At 41.9% G+C, this 24,961-nt stretch overlaps 1 protein-coding gene across 2 annotated transcripts in view; it reads right to left on the reverse strand.

Moving 5' to 3' along the window:
• Positions 1 to 24,961, reverse strand: part of fbxl17 (F-box and leucine-rich repeat protein 17) — a 222,909-nt gene that overhangs the window by 133,996 nt on the left and 63,952 nt on the right. For both annotated transcript variants that reach the window (XM_084359856.1, XM_084359857.1), the window contains exons 7-8: positions 15,535 to 15,642; positions 3,139 to 3,269 (exon numbers count right to left, since the gene is read on the reverse strand). In XM_084359856.1, the coding sequence (XP_084215982.1) occupies positions 3,139 to 3,269; positions 15,535 to 15,642 (239 nt within the window). The remainder of the gene's footprint in view (positions 1 to 3,138; positions 3,270 to 15,534; positions 15,643 to 24,961) is intronic.

The following is a 24,961-nucleotide window of genomic DNA, read 5'->3' on the forward strand; positions in this document are numbered from 1 at the left end:
CGTAGCTTCCTGCAAGATGAAAAAAAAGAGGACACCAAACGCCGAAAAATGAAAGAAAACCGTTTAACTTTGACACTGTGTTCTCAACTTGGTTCTAAAAAGTGAGCGCTGCCATTTGCTCTGCCGTTCCACTTTGATCATGACTCGCTCTCCATTTTCGAACGCTGTGACATTTGAAAAACACAATCCCACTTTGGTCTCCTATCATCGCTGGAAGGCGGATACAGGGAAATAACAGGGCCAACACTGACCACCTGCAGCACATCACATCCTCTCTCTCCAAGAAATGATGGTGACCAAAAAATAGGCGTCCTACTGTCACAATCTGCCCGCCGGACTGTGACGATGGGAAGTCCATATTTGGTCGTCATTTCTCGCTTTCTTAGACTGGGACGCTGTTTTGGCTATTACCGAGGAAGATGAGGGGAGCCAGAGGACACAGCGTTTATTTTTTTTTCCAAAGATGAGAGACAAGAAGAAAGGGAAAAGGAGAAGAAGGGACTGAAATGTTTTACCCCCTGCAGAGCTCTATCTCTCCAATGGCCCCTTGTCGGGGGACAAATTGATCCTGGAAATAAGGGGTCATTTCCTCTGCCTGTTTACCTGCTCGCACACTGTCATCAGTTTGAAACACACACACTAAAGCTGACCCAGCTGTACCCTCCGAGAGCTAATGTGAGGCAGGGTTAAGTCACTCTGGTCACTGTGACAACAAGCAAGGAACTGATGTGTGTTGGCTCCCCAACAGCAGTGACCCCAGTGACCTTGCACTGGTTGAACTTCATACCATTGACATTAGAAGATATGGACAGCGCTTACTGGTTAAAAAGGAAGTCATCGCAGAAGTGCCTGCAAACCTGCACCAACTACCAATGGCCAGCAGGGGGTGACACCACTGGTTTCGAAATCTATCTAAGCTTATGGGAAAATTACCCAACTTCTCACTGGATTTATTACCTCATTAAACAGTTTTCTGATGAGTTTATGGTCTCAATCGCTTGTTTCAAGTCTTCTTCAATACAGCATGATGTTCATTTTGTAAATTATGGTCCCATTCAAAGTAAAACAGATGATAGGTCACTACCACGGTGGGTGTCAATCAGAATAGAGGTAAAAAACTCTGGAGGCTTCAAAACAGTAGTCTGCAAACCAGTGGGTTACGTTGCGGTGGGGTTACACTAGCGTTAAACATGACATGTAATAACAAAAAAACAATCCAACTTAAATATTAGTGAAATAAAGGTCAACACTATAGCATCAGCAAACTCTTCATACAACTTAGTTTCACATCGTATTTTTCCCCATGTCATCTACGCCCATCTGCATTCTTCATGCAGCTGTAAACTGCAGTAAATAGTTCACGATTTTTACACATGATTACATTTTGCTGTATCACTCTCTTTTGACACTTTGCCATCATTTTTAACACAAGCTCAGGGTATCATACCATAAATGGTACATTCCTTTTGACTCATGCGTAACCAGCAAAGTAAGAACCTCTCAGAGCAACAGGTGCAACATTCAGCGTGGAGAATTGTTAAAGAGTAATTGACCAAAATTGAAAACTACAGTATGTTTGTTAAATTAGGAGTGGTTCACAGTGAACATATTGACGGTCCATGTTCTAAATGTCCATGCTATGTCCTCTTTTTTGCCTAATATGGTGCAGTTGTGATTCTATAAATGCCCCTCGCTCTCGTCACTTTTATATGGCCACCAATTCTTGAGGTAATCAGATGGCTGTGACGCAGTATGGCTACCCCCTGCTGTGAGGCTTTAGTGGAAACACATGTCGCCAAGGCATGGCTTGGCACGGCTTGGCATAGCGCGCTGAAATGGACCAACCCGGGCCAAGGAAAACCCCTAAAACAGGCACACCTCCGCATTCATCTCCTGCACGTTGTGACGACCACCCAGCCAGTTTCTCCCTTTACATAAACCCCTTCCTTTGCTCTCCGCTCCGAGATGTGTGACTGTAAAGTGTAACAATAAAGCAGCTCATGACTGGAGGCTTTTATTTGCTCTGAGTCCTTGAGCAGCAGTCAGCTTGTACACAATATACACAAACACACACACACACACACACACACACACACACACACACACACACAGATCTGTAGGTCCAGGAGGCAAAGCAAACATGTCAGACTCCTCAGCTACGACTGTCCACCTCGGCCCTTCACTTCTCCAATGTCTCTGCTTCATTCATGAGCAAACACCACACCTACTGTATGCTGCCACATGCACACAGCATCCAAGCTTTATCTCCCACAGATACTGCCACCAACACACACACACACACACACACACACACACACACACACACACACACACACACACACACACCATTTTAAATTCCAATATTCCCACAAGTGATTCAGACAAATCCACACACACACCTTCAGCCCCTGAACCAATGCAGTAAATATCATTATGGAATCAATGCAGCTTTGAATCAACCGAGAATGTGTGTGCGTGTGTGTGTGTGTGTGTGTGCGTGTGTGTGACTGTGATAAAGGGAAGAAGTTGATAACACCATGTGCTCCTGTGAGGATTTCACCAAACTCCATGTTTTTTGATTGAAAGGAGGCGGGTAAGGTATTACCATAACCTTCCCACCACATGTCTGCTGTTAGCTCAATAATGCAAGAATGATTTCACACATGCACGCACACACATACGGACACACACACACACCGATTGTTGCTATGCACCATGGTAAAATTCAATATTGTGTTCACACTCCTAAGCCAGAGTGGGAGTACAGTCAGCAGAGAAGCCACAGCCTTGGCTGTAAATCAATAGATTAAATAGAAACGTATGAATAAAACACAAGATAATAAATAAAGGAGGAGATGGTTTACTCTTGCCGTCATATACTGTACAGGTTCTCTCCCATTTGAAAGAGAAAAAGGGGAAAAGGGAAAAAAGGTGTGGGAGCAGAGAAAAAGATGACCAGGGAGACAGAAACATAGAACAAAAGTTCCTGCTGTGCTTTTAACTTGCGTTTTTACTTCCTATGTGTACCTTTCCTTGTCCCAGTGTTTGCATACTTGCATGAGGAGTGTATCTGTTTTAGTGCAGATGTTTTGATTGTGTACTGGTCTATAAATACAGAATTTCGTTGGCTTGACATACCTGTCGTTGATGCTCCAGTTGAGGCAGAGGTTGAGGGAGCTGAGGTTGCGACATTTCCTCACCACCTCCATCACTGTCTCGTTGTTGAGCTCTGAGATGTGCCGCAGGTCCAGGACATTCAGGTTTCGTAGCTATGAGAGGCAACACACACAAAAACAAATGAATGGTTTGATCATGACAAATTCACATAAATAGCTCGGAGGTTATGTTTTCACCCGTGTTTCCTGGTTGGTTGGTTTGTCTGCAGGATTACACAAAAACTACTGAACGGATTTCAACGAAACTTGGATCGAGGATGAGTCTCAGCCCAGAATAGACCCCATTAACATTGGGTGCAGATCCAGGAATTGTTTTTCTCACTTTCTTACACATCGCAAGGCAAGGCGTTTCTCAACATTTGTGTTCATTTCTCAAGGAAAAATGCACAGATCTTGAGTTTACTTAAAGTGATACAGGGTTACGACATTTGATATTGGATTTGGCTTGACTGAAGGGGACTATTAGGCCTTAGTGAAGGGATGTGCCATTTTAGTTTTTTTAGTGATGATGTCATTAAATATGACAACAGACGTTCAAAGCTTCAATCAAAAACTTCAACGGAAGCTTCCAATTAAACACAACACAACATAGACAGATATCTAAAAGTAGTCAAAACCAGAGGGCTGCCATCATGAAGCGAAAAACATCTGAAATAACAATTTATCCTTTATCGTTTCTAATTTTTCTTCTGAAACAAGAACACAAGACAAATGATTTACAGGGGTGCTATTGCAGACCCCCAAAAAAAATGAATCAATCTCTTTATCTCTCTCATGCAAACAGGTATACAGGCACACAATTTCCTGTCCGTCTGTTCATGAAGGCTGTTGATTTGTGACTATGAGAAGCAGAAAAAGAGGCATCACAGAGAGACAAATATTTCATGAAGGCATGTATGGTATACACGCCTGCTGAATTACATGGATGGTTTTGATATATCCCCATGGAATGTGGAAAAAAAATCTGCCTTCACACTGAGTAAACTTGCATACCGCCTCATGTACTGAAGAACTAGCATGAATGCAGAATAAAACCTAACAAGGCAGATAAATGACACGAAATTGCTTGCTGTTACTGTTTATCATTCTGTGGCTGCACGCCTGGTGTGAGGGGTTATGAGCCAATATGAGCATTCACTTTCCCTTTTCCTTTCATCTCTCCGACTTTCAATAATCCCTCCTTCCGATCTGAATACCTTATAAGAGGCGGTTTAGATTAATCCTCCAGTCAAAATCTCTACTTCCTGACACACTCTTAGAAAACCCGCACTGACACACTGTTCAACATGCTCACTGGAAATTACCAAAGGCTTTTCAAGTCACAGCACAGGTGTATTTTCTCTGATACATACTCAAAACTATTTAAGGCACAGGTGCGCACACACACATACACACACCAGGGATGAAAGATAATAGAGGTATGATATTCCGGCCAGCCGCCAGGGAGGCAGGGAGGTAAATGTCATGGCCAAGGCTAAAGAGAAAACAAGCTTACAGTTGGTGTTAAGATCACTGAGCGCCATAGGTATGACATATACCTAACAGCATGAAGGAGGGGTTGGGTAAGGACCCTGGCTCACTGGGTGAAGTAAGCACGCATGTAAACACTCTCCTCTGTCCCCACATACTGAGAATCATAACACATCTACTGCTGACAAAGAACGGTGAGTGTGTGATGCTGCACTGTGCTGAAGGTGATAAAAAAAAAAAGGCTTTTAAAACCTTTACCTCTGTCTAACAGCTCCATTTGTCTCTCTGTTCTTACGCAGCCTGTGGCTTTTTTTGTCACTCGTCAAGAGAAAATTGCATGCACACCTCTTGTGATAAAAGGTCTGCGAAGGCATGAAACACATTTCGTTTGTGGCGCCTTTACTGTGAAGATACGCTTAGATATACTAATGAAATAAACATTAAACAGCTTGTGGGCACAAAGACGGGTCAAGACTGCAGCAGTGATGGTAGGGGACAGCTCAACTGATATGATAAACAATGGTTTCTAATGAGAGGGAAACCCCTTGACTGTGTGGATTTTCATAGACATACACACATACGGGCAGATGCTCACACACATGCACGGACACGGACATATACACACACAGACACACTCAAACTGTCATGTGCTCCTGTGGCCAGTGTTGGATCGAAGTGCTAAATTATTCATGCAGAACAAGGCTGATCTGTGTGTGTGTGTGTGTGTGTGTGTGTGTGTGTGTGTGTGTGTGTGTGTGTGTGTGTGTGTGTGTGTAGTGGCATTGTTTGCAAAACACAAGGGTTGCAAAAATCAAACCAGGATGGTAAGCTAAGTGACTGCTAGCACTAATATTCATAGCATCGGAAATCCACTCACAGTGTCAAAAGAATTTAAACTAACATCAACACACACACACACACATGTGACACGCACATGCAGTCACACACACACACAGACAGTTATTTGCATTCAGTATTTATGGTTATTGAGCCTAGGGTAAAATCTCAAAGCCCCGACATCAAAAGTAGCATTTGTTCTCCAAATCTTCAAAAACTGCTTATGTCTGCTAAATAGAATTTCTACTACAGCCAATAGTAACTGTTTCATTGATGTGGATAACCAATGAGAAATCAGGCCAACTGGTGTGAGTTTTCATTGGCTGAGAGTGTAGCTAGGTTGAAGAAAATCTGAAAATTTAGCAGATGTCTGCATGAAAGGGAAGAGGCAGAGTCACGGCTGAGACTGTAACTTTCTAATCCATCTGTGAAAACCACCGCAGGAAAATAAATTCCATAGTTAGGCAGACATCTGCCGAAAAGAAAAATATCCTTCAAATCCCTGAAATGAAAAGTCACACAAAGAACAACCTTGCAGTAATTAGTCACACCTCAAGAAGGTGACAGGCCGCAGTGCTCGTGTTTGTTTTCTCATAGTTGACAGATTATCATAATTCGACTCCGAGGTGAAAGGTTTTAATGCTTCCAATCTTTTTTTAATCATTTCCACTCATAATATGGCTTATTTTTCTGCCATTCCAAGAATAAATGGTTGCAAAAAGAAAGAAAAATAAATGGAGAGAAATAAGGAAGAGGAGGAGGGAGCGCGAAAGCTTCAGACGGAGGAGAAGACAAAGTGAGTGATTCAAACAGCACAGACAGAGAGGAAGAGGGAAAAAAGTGAAAAAGAGTGAGCAGAGCAAGTGAGAGAGAAATGGAGCAACAGAAGGGAAAGCAGGGGATTTGGTGAAGGGCTCGGCAGGTTTTTCCCTCCTCGTTGGCTGAGGTCTGTAACCAGGCAGAGTTTGTGTCGTCTCCTGAGTTGGCAGCTACACCTGGATAATTATTCAGTCTGTTCATAAAAACACTGAAAGCTGCAGAATCCAGCTGCTCTGAGGCCAGCGGGTCGTCCCCACCCCGTGAACACACTTTCATGGCACAGAAATGAAGGCGCACACTGATTATATGAATATTCCAATGACTACACACACGCACACACATGTTCACATGCACGTAAACAGCGATGGGAAGTTCTGTATATAAGTACAATTTTGGGGAGCTTGTATTTAAGCTAATTTACACTTCAACTCCAAAAAATTGCAGATGGAAATATTTATTTTTTAGCCCACTACATTTATTTTTACAGATTAAGGTTTAGGGTTTTTTTTTTATTTTTTTTTTTTTTAAATATTTATTTGGAACAAAGTTGCACAGCACAGCATGCTCACACCGTTTTCTGTTTTTTGACATAAAGGTTGGAAAGAAATAAAATAAAAATTAGAAGTATATGTTAATAATTATTCATATAGGGAACGGTGATAGTAGTATGTTTTTGAAAAAAAGAAAATAAAAGAGACAAAAACAGGCAAAACAGTTTACTTCTTGATACAGTTGGTAATAATATTTGGCAGGGGAAAAAAACACACGGTTTAGGTTTTAAATATAATAACGTATGACTAGCTTATAAAATATGATGCAATGTGATGAATTTAACTACCCAACGGTATATGAAGCTATAATAATTAGCTCCACACATTAACATACTTCTTACATGTTATTGCTTCAATCATGATCAAATGTAATAATATTTATTTATATATATATATATATATATATATATATATATATATATATATATATATATATATATATATAAAATATATATATAAAATATATATATATATATAAAATATATATTATATTGTATATATATTCGATTTAGATACATCTTGTTGCCAAACTTCCATCAATTTTAATCTAACTAAGTTTTAAATTTGGACTTTTACTTGTAATAAAGGATTATTATCATTGCGGTGTATTGTATGGAGGACTGAATCAGTCAAAAAAAAAAAAGAAAGAAAGAAGAAAATGTAGAAATGTGGAAAGAAGAAATGTAAAATGCAGAACTAATAAATAATACACTTGTGGAAATAAATGCAGCAGAAACGCAAATGGAAAAATAACACAGAAATTAATCGATAAATAAAATAAATACCATTCAAAAATGAATACATTAACAAATAAATGACAAACTAAATGGCAGCGTAAATAAATCATTAATACCAATGTTAATAAACAAAACAGCAAATTAAAACGGAAATATCAATTTATGTCAAATGTTCTTAATTAATCAATAACTACATTTATTTTAATATTGCTTCCGTTGAATTTAAGGTAAATTAATTTATTTATTAAGCCACTTATTTATTCCTTTTTTATTTTTTGATTTTGACAGTTTCAGTCCTCCATAGTATTGCTAGTGTTACTTTAGTAAATGATCTGAATGCTTTGTTTATCACCAACTAAAACATGCACGTTGCAAGTTTAATAAAATTATAAGTATTAATGCCAAAGGCAATTCTAGTAAAAGAAGTATCGTCATATCAGCTGGTGAAATTAACAATCACAAAATAAAAGAAGTTTTAAATTTCCTAACCAGCAGTAAACCAATTAACTTCTGCTAAAATGTGTTTTGATGAGGAGATTTTGATTAAAATCGACCTTCTATTTAACTCAATTCAAACCCACAGAGCAGAAAATGACAGACTGAAATTAAGCTTCACAGAATCACAAAATTGGATGCGAATCTCCAATCCAAAAACTCCAAATCAATTCAAATAGAGAACATATAATGCCCTGTGGAAAGATAAGCGAAAAGCAATCGCTGCAGATTTTTACAAGAGCCGGATGAGCAAACAGTACTCGTCTGAGAAGTCGGTGTCGCGCTGCATTTCTCTAATAAAGAGAGGTTGTTTAATTCAGTCCACACGACCAGAGGAGATCTGTGACCTCCGAGCAGCCTCGCTCCTACCTGCTTCAGTTAGGAGCCTCTCAGGGAAAATAAGAGTCTAAGTCAGAGGTTAAAACACAAAACCCCACAAGAAAAATAGCTGTTTCAATACAGTATCCATCAGCAAAGAACAGGCTGTAGTTCATTATTTGGAGAGCTTGATTTGACACTCATACACTACATTAGTGTATGTCACAGCCTGGCACACACAGTGTGTGTCTGTGTGTGTACCTGTGTGTGCTCTGCCAGACTACAGAGCTATAACTACCTGTGCTATTACTTAATTTATTTACACAACGTCAAGCATCACCATGCCAAGCAGGAAGCTGAGGCCTTGCGGACCCCATGTGGAGGATATGATGTCATGGTTTGAACGCTGGCACACAGCAGCGTGAGCTCATGGCTTGTGCTGTCCATCAACCTCAGTGTCCCCAGCTGACAAGCGGCTAGATGACATTTAAAAAGCACGGACAGAGCGAGCATTGTTTTAGACACAAATAGAGAACATGCTGGATTTGGAAAATATGAGCTGCTATTTCATTGCCGTGGTTCATTTATAGCCACTTTAAGATTTAGTATGCGAGTATATAGATCCACAAAAAAGTACAGTAAAACTAACAGCCGTAACAGTGGGAAAACTCTCAGACTGGCAAAGATGAGTAGAAAACAAGTTTAAATCCTCTAAACAATGCAGGTAGAAGTTTAGACAGTCACTTTGAAGTAATATTCAAAGTCCTGAGCAAGAAGTCAAAGTCACAGGGTGTTAGCGAGGTGGCATTGTGGCCCTGACACATTTTGCTCGGCTGTCCGCATGTGTTGGAGACTGTGTGTGAGACGGGACGGGGCGAGGGCGAAAAAAGGTGAGACGAATGGCAGCAGTGTCACTAGGTGAATACAAGTGCGCACTCATGCATACACGCTCTGTTTTTTTTGTTTTTTTTTCTTTCTTCCATATCGGAGCATCCCAGACAGTTCAGTCAGACAGGAGAAAGCTGTGTCGAGACAATCCCTCTGCGGCAAGCCTAAATCACCCGCACCCCTCCTCCTCTCCAGACGCACACTCAGAAAAACACACACACATAAATACACGGAGGCCAGTGCAGACAGAGTGATATGAATATTTGAAAAAGGACTGAGGCAAAAAAAAACAAACTGGAAAGGCCATGGGTCTGGTATCACAAATACATTGTCTGCATCAGTCATGGACCAGTGAGCTGATCCCTGTGTGTGTGTGTGTGTGTGTGTGTGTGTATGTGTGGTTAACTTCTCTCTTTATCTGTCTTGTGCCCATCTACTGTCTATCACTTATTTTCCCTCTCCTACCCCCTTTTCCTCTCTCTCTCTCTTTCTCCCTTTCAGTCGCTAATCCTGCATGTGTTGGTGTTGATAACAAACTCAGTGGCGAGGAAAGGCTCGAGGAGATAGAGAGAGTTGGTTTCTCTTCGCCGCGCTAAGCCAAATGACCACATAGGCACGCACGTACACAAGCACGGGGCCGACGTGACAGCGCCGGGTGACAGTCACAGCACAGTGACACTAGTTGGGCCAATAATGAGACATGATACCCCCCTCCTCCAGAGGTCAAAAACCTCTCTATCTCTGTCTAGCTCTGGGTTAAAAGTCTTAGAGCCAAATGAATTATTCTTCAATTACTCTTGCAAGAGACACACATCATCCTTAGGCTCCTCTCTTGCTCATTATATTCATAAATCCCCCAATCTCCTCAATACAGCAGTGTAGAAAATTATTATTACAATTTCGAGTCATTCGGCGACCCCCACAACCCCATTACCTTTCTTCCTCCAAATCGCCTCTGCTCCTTGGTTTCCCCTTTATCCTCTCTACCACCCCTGAGACACAATACACATGTACGAGTACACAGTCACACACACACACATTGGTACACAGGGACAGGTACAAATAGACACGAACGCACGCACACACCGACCTCTCTGGTGTGTGCTGGGGGTTATCAGTTTGACACAGGGCACTGTGATTATGTATTTTCTGTGCTCGAGTCAGAGGGAGGAGATAAGGGGCCGGCAGACTACAGCAAAGCCAGACACCACTCATCCTAGATGGGGAGGGAGTGGTGGAGTGGAGGGTGCGGAGGGGACAGTGGGCGCAAACCTGTCTCTTAACCTTTCGTGTTTCAACCTCCTTATAAACCTCTTTTCCAACCTGTGCTCGTGACAATGGCGCCTTATTGGGGCCATTGTTGGTAAAACCGTGGTGTGAAGTGATGTCGTATCTTGACAAAAAAAAAAGGGAAAAAAGGGACTTTTGTGAGTCTTTTTCTCTCAAATTTAGAACTTTATAATCCAAAAGAATATTCATATTTTTCTCATAAATTTGCATTTTTTTTCTTGTAAATTTTCCACTTTTATCTCTTAAAAGGGGGAGATCATTTCTATTTTTTCCTTGTTTCATAGCTTACAAGTCAAATTTGAACTGTTGCAAGTGCATACTGCAACACCGCCAGGATGGATAGAGCATATGACTCTGGTTATGAAATTAAATAGCTTCCCTGTCATAAACCAGACTGTTTTATTTGCTCATAAACACACAGAAAGAATGAGGTATCGCCTACGGTCCAATTCTGTCAAATTTAGAGAGCATTTATCATAAAGGTCCAAACTTTTTTTCCGGAGAAGAACAACAAAGCCACTGGAGCGGCCACGGCTGAATTAATCTACAAGGCCCAAAATTAAGACCAGAAACATCCAAGTTCTTCACATCAGAGAGATGACACATCGCTATTACACTCTCCAAATATACTCCTTTTCATCTCTGACACATTCTTCAACAGTCCAACCATTTGTTATGTCTCTGGCCTCTTCTCTCTCTCTCTCCCGAGGGTGGGAACTTTCATACACACACACATACACACACACACAAAAGGCATTTTTGAGGCCCACAGTGTCTTAGGGCGGTGATAGGCTGATGTATGAGGAGGGGCATTGTGGGTAGGCATGACAAGCAAGGAGAAGCCATCAGTGGGACATCTAAGGCTCGGGGAATGAAGGCTCTCTGGCACCCAGAGCCGCTCTCAAACACTGGCTCTCTGATAGAGCCGACCTTGGACTTAATCACTACCAGAAGAAAAGAGCACCGCTTGACAGGAAGATGGAGAGACGGCGGGAGTGTAAATGTGCGAGAGAGAGAGAGAAAGACTGAAAAAAAAAAAAAAACATGAACTCAAAAGTAAACGAGAGGGAAAAGAGACACATACAGAGGGTGACAATGAGAGACTGGACAGAGAAAGAGACATGAACAGGTAACAACACTGTTCAAAGAGACGGATAATGACTCTGTTAGTGTTGCACATTTTGCCAACAGCAAAGTGTGGCCGAGGCTGCCTGAGAAGCAGAGGGAGAGAGCAGAAAATACAGAACGTTATCCACTTCTGAAATACACACAAATCCATTTCCTCCAAGAAAAACACACCAGCTGAAGAGCGGGGGTTACATTCAAGTTGCCAGAGTGAAGCCATCCACTCTTTTAATGACGTCCAACGCCTACACACACACGCTAAATCTATTGTGCATCTACCTCTGTGGTTTGCCACAGGTTTGACTAAAGGGTGAACCCTTTAGAAATCGAATTAGGAGAATGATTAATCTCTTACAGGTCCACAAAAAAACACTTATAAAGTTCTCAAATTAGTCGCTGTGGGAGAGCGCTAAATCACCGAAAGCTCTGGGACACCCACGAAGCATCCATCCCAAGATGTTTTGTATCCATTACACAGCCTTCGGATGTGACAAGCCTCATCAATAAGTCTATTATTAATGTCAAGAGCTTAGAGCGAACTTTGAGCTTCAATCTCAAAAACCCCCCATAAATAAAAGTGTACAGTACATCCCTGGCACGGCTACACAGAGACCACATCAGACACGTGTTCGCTGCTCTTAAAATCATCACAGTTGTTGTTCGTGACATTTAAAGGCTTATGTAATGTTTGATTTCAAACCAGTGAGGAAAGTGTTAGCGAGCTTGTTTTCGATTAGCAGGCTTCGCTCTCTCTCTCTCACTCTCTCTCTCAGCCAGCAGAAGTCTTGATTTCGCCTTTTAGTCGCTAACAAGATGATGATTTATCAAACCGTGCCTGGCTACAAATATTGAGCTGTGTTGCACATCAGAGAGGAACCGCACAGCTCCCGTAGGACTGAAACACTGAAAAACCATTAGAGAAGCATAAATGCCACAGCTTTACAGTTACTCTACAGACCATCTGCATCGAACTCGGCACCATGGGTGGCCCGTTTCAACCATCAGCTCACTTGATTAAGAAAATACAATTTCAATTGATTTGCTCATACTCTAATGTGTGAGAAGTCGGTATTAAAAAAATATCAATCTGAAATGAGTGTGTCGTATGAGGGAAGTTAATAAAAGTAATGGATTTTCTTCCCTTTTTTTTTTTGGTGATGGCTGGATAGCAAGTGAGGAGGTTGGGAAGATTATCAGAGGGACAGAGAGAGAGAGAGGGAGGGAGGGAGAGAGCAATCGAGGAAGAAAAGAAGTGGGAGGGAGTGCGTGGTAATCGAACAAGAGAGGAGCGCTGCAGTCCTGGAAGCGCAAGCAGGTCCACGGAGTCATCAGAAATGCAACGATTCTAAGCGCGAGAATATGATTTTCAATCGACACTAGATGGGACCAAGTGGGAATGAATGAGAGGAGGAATCAACTGCTAAACGAGATAATTACTGCGAGAGATTATAGAGGGATGGAGAGCGGAAGAGGTAGAGAGGCAGAAAGAGATGACGGGCAGAAATGACGGTTGAAGCAACAGAAACAAAGAGAGATATGATTTGAATCTGTATCTTAAATCTGTACGGACAGAACGAACACCTTCAAAATGTTATCTTTGAAACACTTATGTCTCATCCACAGACTTTTTAAAATAAGGACTGAGCTTTGGGTCTGAAAAGTGAAGAAATTGCTCATTTTATGACATTCATTTTGTAAATTATGGACTCATTCAGAGGAAAATAGGTGATAAAGCAGGGCAGGCTTTAGGGCGTGGCTACCTTCTGATTGACAAGTTGCTTGACGTGTCTACGGACTCTCAGTCAGATCCAATCAGGATATCCTCACCACGTCAACCCTATTGTTCAAATATGGTCACTTCTGGTCACCATAGTCCAAAAACCGAACATCTCAACAGGTTGGTGCTAGAGTGTAGAGTGCAGTGGGGTCTTTTTGTCTGGCCTTTTCTGGAGTTATTTAAATGGATAACTGATATGTAAGTGCATGTTGTAGTGTCATTTTGTGTGTATACATGCACGTGTGTATCTGTTACTGTTCTGTCCAGTTAGTTAAGATGGAAAACGTGGTTGACTGCCTCGTTAAAGCTTATAGCCTCAATAAAAAGATGTTGAGGTAAAAATATGAAGTTATTTTGCAGTTGACACTAAACTGGATCTTTAAAAAATATAAATATTGTCACAATTATGAACTTGCTCATCTAAACTCCTAAAAAAACTTCACCTTGGTTAATACTGTAATAAATAATAATGAGGGGTGCTAGACAGTGCGTGTGGGCGGATGTGTATGCGTCCACCTCCAGGTATGCTAATGCTGTTATGACTGGCTGGCTTCATTACTGTCTGTCTACAACACACTGGCCAAGGTCAGTGGAGGCTGCAGAGATGATAGGGGGCCAAAACCATGAGCACAAATTAATCTGCTGTTTAATCTAATAATGCAGCGTGGCATCGGGTGTCTCAGTCCTATTAACACAACTGTAATTGCATTTGAGGAGGAATGGACGCATGCAGCCCACAAGGGTACGTTCACACTTGCGTGTACACCCAAGTGCATTGAACATAAAATCGAATTGTATTACTCAAGCACACATGGGTGCGGACATAGCATACACACTCACACATAGGTGCACACGCACATGTTAGACGGACGTTATGCTGGGGAAAGGAAATAAATGAGTAGACAGACAAAGTGCAGTATTTCCTGGTGAATTCAATTCTAGCAATCAGCGTGTGAGTGCATGTGTGTCCATGTTTATATGGCATGGCACATCTTAAACCACCGAGCACTGCTCATTAGCATGGTAATATCCAAACAGCAGGGTGTAGTCAGAACAGCAGCATATTATTAGGATTCATCTCATTAGGCTTTCATGAGATTTAAAAGTTAACACGAAATAACTTCAAAACTAAGTCTTAGATAAAACACACGGCGAGGTCCTGAGTTTACTCTGCACAAGTTCATTTCCCCCCCTGGAGACAATGCACTGCTGCCCCGCAGCAACATGGAGAGCTGGCCTACAGTAACAGGATTAGACAAAAATACTTAGTCACACTGAAATTACTGATACACGTAATCACTTGAAAAAGTTGTTTTTTTGAGCTGTGCTGCAGGACATATCGTCACTTTTATCAAAGGTAGACAGACTTGAATTCTTACAACAGATCACAACTGCGGGTCTCAGGTATAGTCTGCATGACTGAAATGGACCTGGATTCTAGGTCTGAAAAGTCAGCCAAGGCGGAAGTGCCTTAAAAGTGCAGTGTTTCTAAAAGCCAGAGCTGGTTTCAAAAATCTGTCTGATTGTGTGTAAGCTTAAGAGAAAATGACCCAACTTCTTACATGATTTATTACCTCAGTAAACGGTTTCCCAAAGAGTTTATGGTCTCTATCGCTAGATTAAAGACTTCTTTAACACAGCATGATGTTTATTTTGTAAATAACGGTCCCATTTAGAGTGAAGCGGGTGATAAATCAGGGTATGCTTTATTACTTTTATCAAAAAACTGCAGCTTCTGTGATTAAGATATTGCACTTGGCAATACTGCAAGTTCGGTGATATTTCCATTCATTGCGCAGATCTAGGTCCAGAATTATGGATGCACCTCTCAAACCACGCTAGCTAGCATTAGCTGATAACTTAAGTCCATCTCCCTGTCCAAATATGGTCATTTCTGTTTCTAAAATACAAAGATGCTGACAAATCAAAATGTCAAACTTGAGGCTTCAGAACAGTAGTCCACAAACCAATGGGTGATGTCACATTGACAAGTTTCTGCTCCCAAGCAAAAATAATTATAATGCAAATCAATAAATTTGTGTGGTACTTACCGCAGTAAGATGGATGACTCCCTGAGAGGTCACCGGACATCCCATGAAGCCAACAAACTGCAGCTCAGGACAATGCTCTGCAACCGCTCGCACTGAACGATCAGTGACCTGGAGAACAGAATAGAAAGCAGGGAGAAGAAAAAAGGAGAAGAGAAAGTTTAAATTAGTATCCTGAGTAAATAAAAACTCTATCTTCATAGGCAAAATAGCTGCAGCTTTTATTTCTGAAGTCCTCATGTGAAGTCCTTCATGTTTTCCTTTAGTTTTCATTCAGATCTCAAGGATCAACATATGACATTCATTCAACACATCTGAGAGACTTTTATCTTTATACCTTTACAGTTTTAAATGGGGAAAGCTGCCAGAAACTTTCCTGTTAAGAGCAATTTTTCAAAACAAATGTGTGCAGACAGGTCGCTCTCAGATTCAAGCAATAATGTCAACTCCACGTGTGCGCGGGTCAGGTGTATTTTGTGTTTCATAAACAGCAGAGACAAAAAGAGACAGAGAGGAGCAGGAGGCGGATAACGCACAAGCCAAACAGCTAAAAGAGCATGTCTGCCAAGCAGCGAGGACGTCGTCTTATGATGGATGGACCGCTCCCCATCATTCACCCAGTCGTCTACTAACAGCTCATAATGGATCAGAGATCAATAGGGAAGCAGAACATTTCCAGCAGCTTCCACTGTAGTCATCAATACGGGTATTGATAGCTACTTCACCCCCCTCATCCCACTCAACACTGCAACAATATGTGGGAGATTGTTTGTCCTCTCTGTAGGCTTCCTCAGTGCTTCCTCACACTCTTCATCAATCACAAAGACAAAATAAGATGAGAAGAAAAGAGAGAGAAGAGAGAGAATTGACTCTGAGCTGTGATTAACTGAGAAAACAAAGAAAAACAAACATCAAAGAACATTAGAGAAACAAAAATCACTTTATCTCGGCATCCCTGTCAGAACCTTCAATGCCTCGTTTTAAAAAAAATCCCAAAAAGCAAGTCAGGCAACATTTACATTCAAATATATGCAAAAAAAAAAACATCAACTAGTGATGGATACTTACAAACACAAAGTCTTTCCTTATCAACACAAACAGATTTGGAAAAGTCTGCCATAATGCGCGTGGACTTAAATTTACGTCTGACATGTTTTTGAAAAGTAAAGGAGAAGTATGCCTGAACATGTTCAATACGAAAGACTGAGAGGAGTGACATTTAGAGAAAAAACACACAGGAAGAGCTTGAGAAGGCAGCAAAAGAGACATACTGTCGGCTTCAGCTACTTTACATCAACGCCGTCAGTCAACACCAGATGTTGAAACGTGGGTGGTAACATTTAAGGTAACATTCAAATGAATTAGCAGCTATTGTGGCATAATCAGTTCTTTCAGACACATTTACTGTTTAGTAGACATCTGAATATGTTGGTTGTGTAGATGCATTGAACTAAACTGCATTCATATAGCGCTTTTATTGTCTGGCAACTATCGGGAGCAATGTGGAGGTCAGCGTCTCGCCTGAGGACACTGACGTGCAGCCGGAATGGGAATCTAACCAGCGACCTTCCGATTAGTGGACCAAAAAGCTCTGCATTAGGAGGCTGCTGTGGCTCACGAGGTAGAAAGGTTTCCAATCAGCGCCTCGGGGCGGTAGATACACTGTCTTTACTGCACATTGACAAGATCATTAATTAGCCAATTAGACTGGAGATAGCGGTGATTTGCCAATGGAGTTGTTTTCATTTAGCTGTACAGCGACAGGAATGTTACACAGTTACAGATAGGAGGTGATCACAAGAAGACACGTCCCTAAAAAGTCTAAACATTAGTTTTTTCTGTGTGGTGAGTAGGAACTTGACTCTGATGATTCACAGGAGATATGTAAGCTCACTATTGTCTTTGCAGAGACAGGTAGAAGAAGACTTCTACAGGTATAAATCTGTTTAAACCCTGAAAAAGGGTGGTATGGTCATGGACACATGAGAAATAGACTGCGCAAACTAAAAAACTTGCTTAAAAACATAGACCTTTATGAATGATTTCAGTTTTTGGTTCCAGGTGATGGCCGGTACTCTGAAACCTTCTTCTGTGCTTTAGCTCGATCCTTTAAGAGGTACATATTTGAGTTTAAATATCTGTACGTTTTTGGGGAAAGGGATAGATTCACACCGCAGGTCGATGTCACACTGTGACCGAAAAAGCCGGGAACAGAGTCATTCTCCCTGCCTCACTTCTGTTCAGCTGCAGCCTGGTGTGCTCATAGATCCATTTGATACCCTCCCCAGTATCAATGATTAAACTACCACTTGTAAGTCTCGCTCTTTACTGATCACTATACTTGTCCATACACCCATCATTCTCTCGAGGTTATATACACACCCAAGGCTTCACACCTCTGTCACTCTAATGCTGCGTCTCCCTCTCTCTTTTTCTCCCCTGCAAGCCGCCCTTAATCGTTGCAGAGTCGAAGCAGAGGAAGATGGAAAACCCACAGAGACAGCGAGGGGAAATAAAAGTTACGAAATGAAATAACAAGGTGTCCATTTATCTTTCACCTTTTCACATACAGCACGGCTTATCAGGGTAAAACACCTCCTATAACTCTAGTGGAGCTCAAAAGGTTTCTCACCTTATCAGAGAGGAGCTAAAGTGGTTGTAAAGTGCAAAATGGTTCATTTATGAATGGGACTGCAAAGGATTTTGCAGGCTAGCATTGTCACTGTATAAATCTGAAATCTGAAATCATTAGCATTTGGCTATAAGTATGGTCTCACAGCTGCCGGTGTGGCTGTAGACTCATAATCTTGTTGATATATTAACTTCAGGGGGTATATCATCTTGCAGTAAGGCGAAGTTCACAAATGCACAGGAGTTTTTCCACACAGTAGAAGCTGAATTCATTTCGACAACATTTTTTTCTTTCATGTTTGAAATATGGTAAGCTGTATTCCAAAATCCCAAAAGGATCCACAAAAAGAAAACCTGACAGGATTGAATATCAATAAACGAGCGCCAAGGTGGGCGGTCAACTAACGTGAGTAATGTTGAGGAAAAAGCAGATTGTAAGGGAGTAACAGCATCATTATTTCTTCCAGTACCTGTATTTTAAGCCTTTTACAAAAAGGAATAAAACTCATCCAACCCAGCACAACTATTCATCCTGGACACACTTGTGTGTACAAGTTGTAGCAGCTCACTTGTACCTGCTAGTTTTGTGCAGAACAGTCTTTCAGGGCAATCAATAACCGGATGCACCTTAAAATTCTACACCGCTGGTTTGGACCCAACACACCACCCATCAACACTTGCTGCAGTCGGAAAAGATTAACTGAAGGTGAGTCAGCGCTCCCTCTCTGAGACACTGATGCATATGGAACCTGATCTGGAGGGCCAGGTGGAGATAAGGGGGGAGAGCCGAGCGGAGTTGTCTTTTTGAGTATGAATCTTGGGGTGAAAAAATAAAAAAAAAAAGGCTCCAGAAGGACCAGTCAGTGCTGAGCAGCTGGCAGGTGAAGTGAGCTGGCCGGAGCTCCCCTCAACACGGCCCCTGCCAAAAAACCATCAAGGAAAACATTTTCAGGTTGACTACCAGCGGAATCAAAAAGCTACACACCATCGTGAGCCTTAAATCAGAACCGTGTGCGCGAGAAGCAGGCGAATCGCAGCAGAGTCCACCTCCAGACTGTCTCTTTCATACTGGTGTTTGTGCTGTAGGAGTGTGTGGGTGCAGCTGTGTGTGTGGGAGGGTACACACTTGTGTTCGAAAGCAGAAAAGACAAAAAGAAAGAGAGCAGGTTACACATCTACAGTAACTCTCAGCAGGTGAGAGGGGAGACAGAGGAGAGAAAAAAATAAAATCCCACCAGAGCAGAACAGGCCAGCAGGGCATGTAGCGTATCAGATTAAGCCTGTGTATGCGAGTGTGTGCGTCTGTGTGTGTGTGAGTAAGACCATATGGGTTTGTAACTAAGATTTGTCTCCAACCCACAAACACAAAAACTCGTCCCAAATTTCTCCCCGCTTCCCCGCCTCCTCCCCCTTCAACCTTCCATGGACTTTGATTTAAAAACACGAAAAGAGAGCCATGGCAGGGCTTTGGAGAAGAAGTGGCTAGCCAAGAGAGGCCTTAAAGCCTTTTAGAAGGGATCTGGTTTAATGGTCTCTGGGTGAAGGAGGTAAGGAAAGTAGAGGGGGGAAAAAAAGTGGGCTGGAATGGTGGAAATGCTGCAGTCATAAAGATAGCCTTTGTGTGTGTTTGTGTGTGTGTGTGTGTGTGTGTGTGTGTGTGTGTGCGTGTGTGAGTGTGTGTCTTAAAAAGCAGGAAGGTAATTGTTCAGAGTGCTGTGGTAGCAAAAAGGGGTAATGCTGTATGTGAGTGTGTGGTTTTTGTCTGGCGATCTGTTCTTAGAAAACGCTGGGGCAAGCACCCGGGGGCCACTTCTCATCCAATAAGGGCATTTAAGCTTGTCAATATCGTCTATCATACCACTCGTTTGACTCCATCAAACGCCCCCGCAGAAGAGATGTAAATAGAAAAAGACCAGAGCAAATTGCCGTCCATCCCTTTCGTCATTTTCTCCCTCCCTCCCACTAATGTTTTACATCCCTCTCTCGTTTAAAACTGGCCGATTATCGCCAACGAAAACAGCACAGCAATAACCAAATCACCCCCCATCCCCTTTCCTCGCATCATCAGGGAGAGAGATGGCAGGGAGTGTGTGGAGGGCAGGCGCACCGTCATTTGTCTATGAAACTCTGATAATGATACGCAATCGTACAAAAACTTATTCATCCCACACACGCAGACGACAAAAAATGCACTTCTTTGTCCAGAAAAAGGGAAAAACTGATGAAGTTAAAACTTTTTTTTATTTCATTGCCAAGTGGAGCAAGAAGATCCCGCTTAAACCTCCAATCCAGATGTGTGGGATGGGTGACCGGCCAAAAATCTGAGACCGGGTGAAACATTGAGAATAAACTATGAGAGCTACATTTAACCAAAAAGAAAGCATGGTTGCAAGGCTTTAGGAATTACCCAGAATGGAGACATTTTTTCATCTGGACCGAGGGCAGGACGCAGCCATGAGCAACTCAAATCAAAATCAGAAATTAGAAATACTTCATTGACCCGCGTGCACGAAGACGAAAGAAGAAGAAGTGAAGAAGAACGTTTTTTCAGTTGTGTCATTTATAGAGCACTTTTCAGTGCCAGGGACCAAACTCGACAAAGTGCAGCTATTGGGAGGGCGCCCACCTGATGACGCTGATATGTCCTGAATTCTTATATTTTGATGGGGTCACGTTGCTTCAGGTACCAGCTGAGTCATGGGGATGTATTTGTCAGCCCGACCTTATCAGAACAACCACCTCTAGCAGCTATAATAATGTAGGAAAGCAGGAAGTGAGGAGAAGTAGTAAAAAGAGCAAAAGCCTTTTTACGGAGGAGGTCGGGGATGGATGGTTGGGTCAAACAAGTACAGGAATTGCTGCTGATTGTGTCCGGTGTGAAACTACAAGTCAACCATGATTTCTTTTAACTGACAAAATGAAGTTTTATGTATGTATATTTCTTCTTTCACCATTTTAATTCTACTCAAAGGTGCAGTATGGAAGAATTATCCATAGCATTAGCTCACTTAGACGTGTAGCTAGTGGTCCTATTAGCTGACTCATGTATGCCTGGACTTGTGAGTATTGGTTATCATACCACTACCCCAGGAGCCATGGACCGCCAGGGCTAGCTATTTAACATGCTAACTTCAGTAGATGTCTCTGCAACACAATACATAGATATCTTTGACATAACGTCAACACAAAGTTCATTTTTTTATGTTTAAAAGTCAATTTTTTTTACATATTGCACCTTTAATTCTCCACCTCGTATAACTGTTTACTCACAAACAACTTTAATCTGCTCCCTTTGCTTTTACCTTTAGTTTTCTTTCCACCTCTGGTCTCACACACACACCAGGTCGCCCCATCACACCTCTTTTGTCGCTCTCTGGAGGAAGCTTTTCGCTAATGACGTAGCCTATCGAAACAATCACAACCAACGAGGGACTGAATGACACTGCACCCAACAGGCACACTTGCTCGGAAATGCTTTTACAATGCAACGGTAAAAGCGGGCCTAGATTAAACAGGAGAAGTCTCACCACAGTTAGTGCATTCACAGTAGGGAGGTAATACCAAAGACAGTCTCTGTGTTTCTCTGCAGAGCATGTGTGACTGGTGAGATTGGCGGGAGGGGTAGAGCAAAGGGGGATCATCCAGAGTTAATCGATCACGGATAGCATGAATGAACAAAACAATGAAATACACGAGTCCCAAAGAGTCTGGTCCAGCTTGAAACAAAGTAATTTACTATTTCACAGTTACAAAGATGCTTAAACTCCCAAAACCTCAACCAGAAGGCCACTGAGAATCATGATGTCTTCATGAAAGCTCTCCGTTACTGAAGTTCAATTTTAGAGATTTCCAATATTACCCATAAACAAGGACGCCAACTGCAGGCCCACAAGGTGCAAATTGAAGTGGGACGATTTTCATCAAAGTTCTGTTCTTTCCGAGGTAATCATTTTCTCCATAAATACTCTCTTAGGGGTGATACTGCAGTGGGTTCATCACAGCCTTGAAACACACACACACACACACAAACAAAGGTGCACACTCATAAACTCATGCACACACACACACACCTCAAACTTAGTCTCTTTTTAAAGAGCTCAGATGGGCTGTATTGACGCGGAGGACTGGTGATCTGGCAAAAATCTAAATGAATGCTTATCATCCTCTGTAATATCCGATGCCTGGAGACAAATGCAACACGGAAAGTCGTAAAGTTTTACTACAGCGAGGGAGAGTCTCTTTACTGTGCTGTCTCTGTGCTGATGAGCAGGCACTGTGCGCTAAGTGCTGGGCGGTTTTGCTTGGAGCTCTGCATGTGTATTGATCAGAAAAGCATCACAAAAACAAGTAATTTAGGCTTCGGCAAAGCTGATTAACATTTAAATCTGCGGATATGCGATGTGTGCATGCTTCATCACATACAGAAAGTCGCAGGCAGCCCAAGTTGAGTCTAGACAGATGTTAGGCTCCTGGTCTCCAGCTATCCAGCGTGATGTTTTTCTTGGCTAAACAGAGGGACGAGTCGTATTTATGAGACGTGATGAGACAGGAACACAGGATGGATCACAGTGAGAGACAGAGGAAGAGGAGGAGGAGGAGGACGAGGAGGAGGAGGGGTGAGACATTTGCAATCTTTTCATGTTAACATAATGTAACTTCAAGTCTTCAGTGTATTGCTTTGGCAAGCTTGGCTGCTTCTTTCATGCCTGTAAATCCTATCTGAATATGGATGTGACAGACAGGCAGTGAGAAAGATGGAGAGGTGGTATGACAGGCCAAACAAGCCGTGGGTGTGGGTGTGTGTCTGTGTGTGTGTGGCTGAGTGTGTGTGTGTTCAGGGGAGTACGTGAATATGAGAGCAATCTGATCTTATTAGAGGCCTGACGGGATGAGGAGCTGTGATGAGAGCTGTGAATCACCACCATCTAATCAATCAGTCTAATTAACCGAGCTTTATGAACACTGGGCCGAGCTGAGAAAGAATCCGCCGACACACAGATTAATAATGATTACTGAATACACTGCAACACGTTCTATTAACAATCCATCTTTATGCCTATCCACCAGCTTTGCATAAGAAGTCCCTCCATTGCCAGTCGCAGGAAATCCTCTGAAACGTATTAGAGCTTCTTCTGTCTCCATCAAGTCTTCAAAGCAAATGAAATACTATTCACCAGAATTCATTTTTATTTAATGAAGCGTAAAGTTCTGAAAGTGACTCAGAGCGTCGGTAGCATGAAATAATTATGCTACATCTAGTCTGAGGGGTTTTTTTTAGCGATGTAATTTAATATACAGACGTGGTGGACACGATAAAGACCCTCTGTTGGTTTAAAAGGTTGGACGAAACAGCCAGAGGTCTGTTTTGTTAAAGCTCACTTTAAGGTTAGGACAGTGCACGCTGCTCGCGCCCTCAGAGAAAAGTCCTGGGGTGGAAGTCGAAACAGGTCACAGCTGAATGACAGGCAGTAGCTTGTTTGCATGTGCATGTTGCGTCTACGCATTTGTGTGTGCTTGTGCTGTCAAGTCCTCACACCAAGCAGACCTTTAACCGCCAGCAGGGAGCCTGCATATGTGTGTGGTGTTACCGTGACCTGCTGCTGGGCAACACCGGGGGACAACTGTCAGCGATGACATAACCACTCCCCTTACCACTTGACCACCCATGATGCCCCGCTGCGGGCAGTCGCCGCTTTGTTTTGCGTAAACAGGAAACATTTCTCTCCGTGGGGTTTTAGTGTAAGCAGCCGACTCATCTGCCACTCTCTGGATTTCTCTCACCATGTTTTTGTCCTCCTTAACCTTTGTCTTGCTCATTACATTTTGAGCTGGAAAAATTAAGGAGAAAGCAGAGCGCAGTCAGAGGGCTGATGTTTGAAACAAAGCGAGCTAAAGGCCACGCTCTCGCACTACTTACAGAGAAACACAGCTAACTGAGGGAAAGCCAGAGGCAAGTGGTGTTTAGTGACAATGATGACTCAAGTGGTGTCTTTGTAGAAACAATTATTCTCACAAGCAAGTACTTTAAGAGAGTTGTAATTTTGGCAGCTCTGGATCGAACCAGGATTTCTTTATTAGTTTGCTTTTTTTCAATTAAATGCCTCAACAAAAGCAATCAAATCTTTACATTTGAGAAGCTGGAACCAACAAATGTGTCTCTGCGCACCATTCAAGTTGCTGTTCCTAAAGTTGTGGTGTTTCATAACAGCTGAAAGTGTATTTGACCTCTGACCTCTGGGATGCAAAATGTCCAAACTTCATCATTTTATCCCAGTTTTGTGTGAAATTTGTGTAAAATCTGGAGAAATTTCCTCAAGGTGTCTTGATATTGGGTTCACAAGAATGGGACGGACCAACCAAACAAAATAAAGATTCATTTATTTCATTAATATAATTTTTACAGATGATTTATGATCATATTTTGAAGTAAAAGTTACTTTGCATTCCTCCTTGTGTGATCAATATCAGCATTATTCAAAAGATTAGTCACTTAAATGATTAGTTAATGGATTCATTAGCCAATGAATATCTGCCTTTAATGTTAATTTGAATGTTCGTGCCATTTATCAAGCATAATACCAAATATTTTGTGTTTTCAGCGCCTCAAATGTAATGCTTTCCTTTTTCTTTTTGTTTTTATAAATGTAATATCTTTGGCTTTTGGATTGCTGATGTGACAAAACAAACTACTTCAATGATGTATTTCCTTACATTTTATAGAGACAATTAATCAAAAGACAACTCAACACACCAATCAACAATAACAAAGATGTAATCATGAGTTGCAGCCTTTTGTTAA

This window comes from Pagrus pagrus, assembly GCF_965226575.1.
Source record: "Pagrus pagrus genome assembly, chromosome: 8".
Lineage (NCBI taxonomy): Eukaryota > Metazoa > Chordata > Actinopteri > Spariformes > Sparidae > Pagrus > Pagrus pagrus.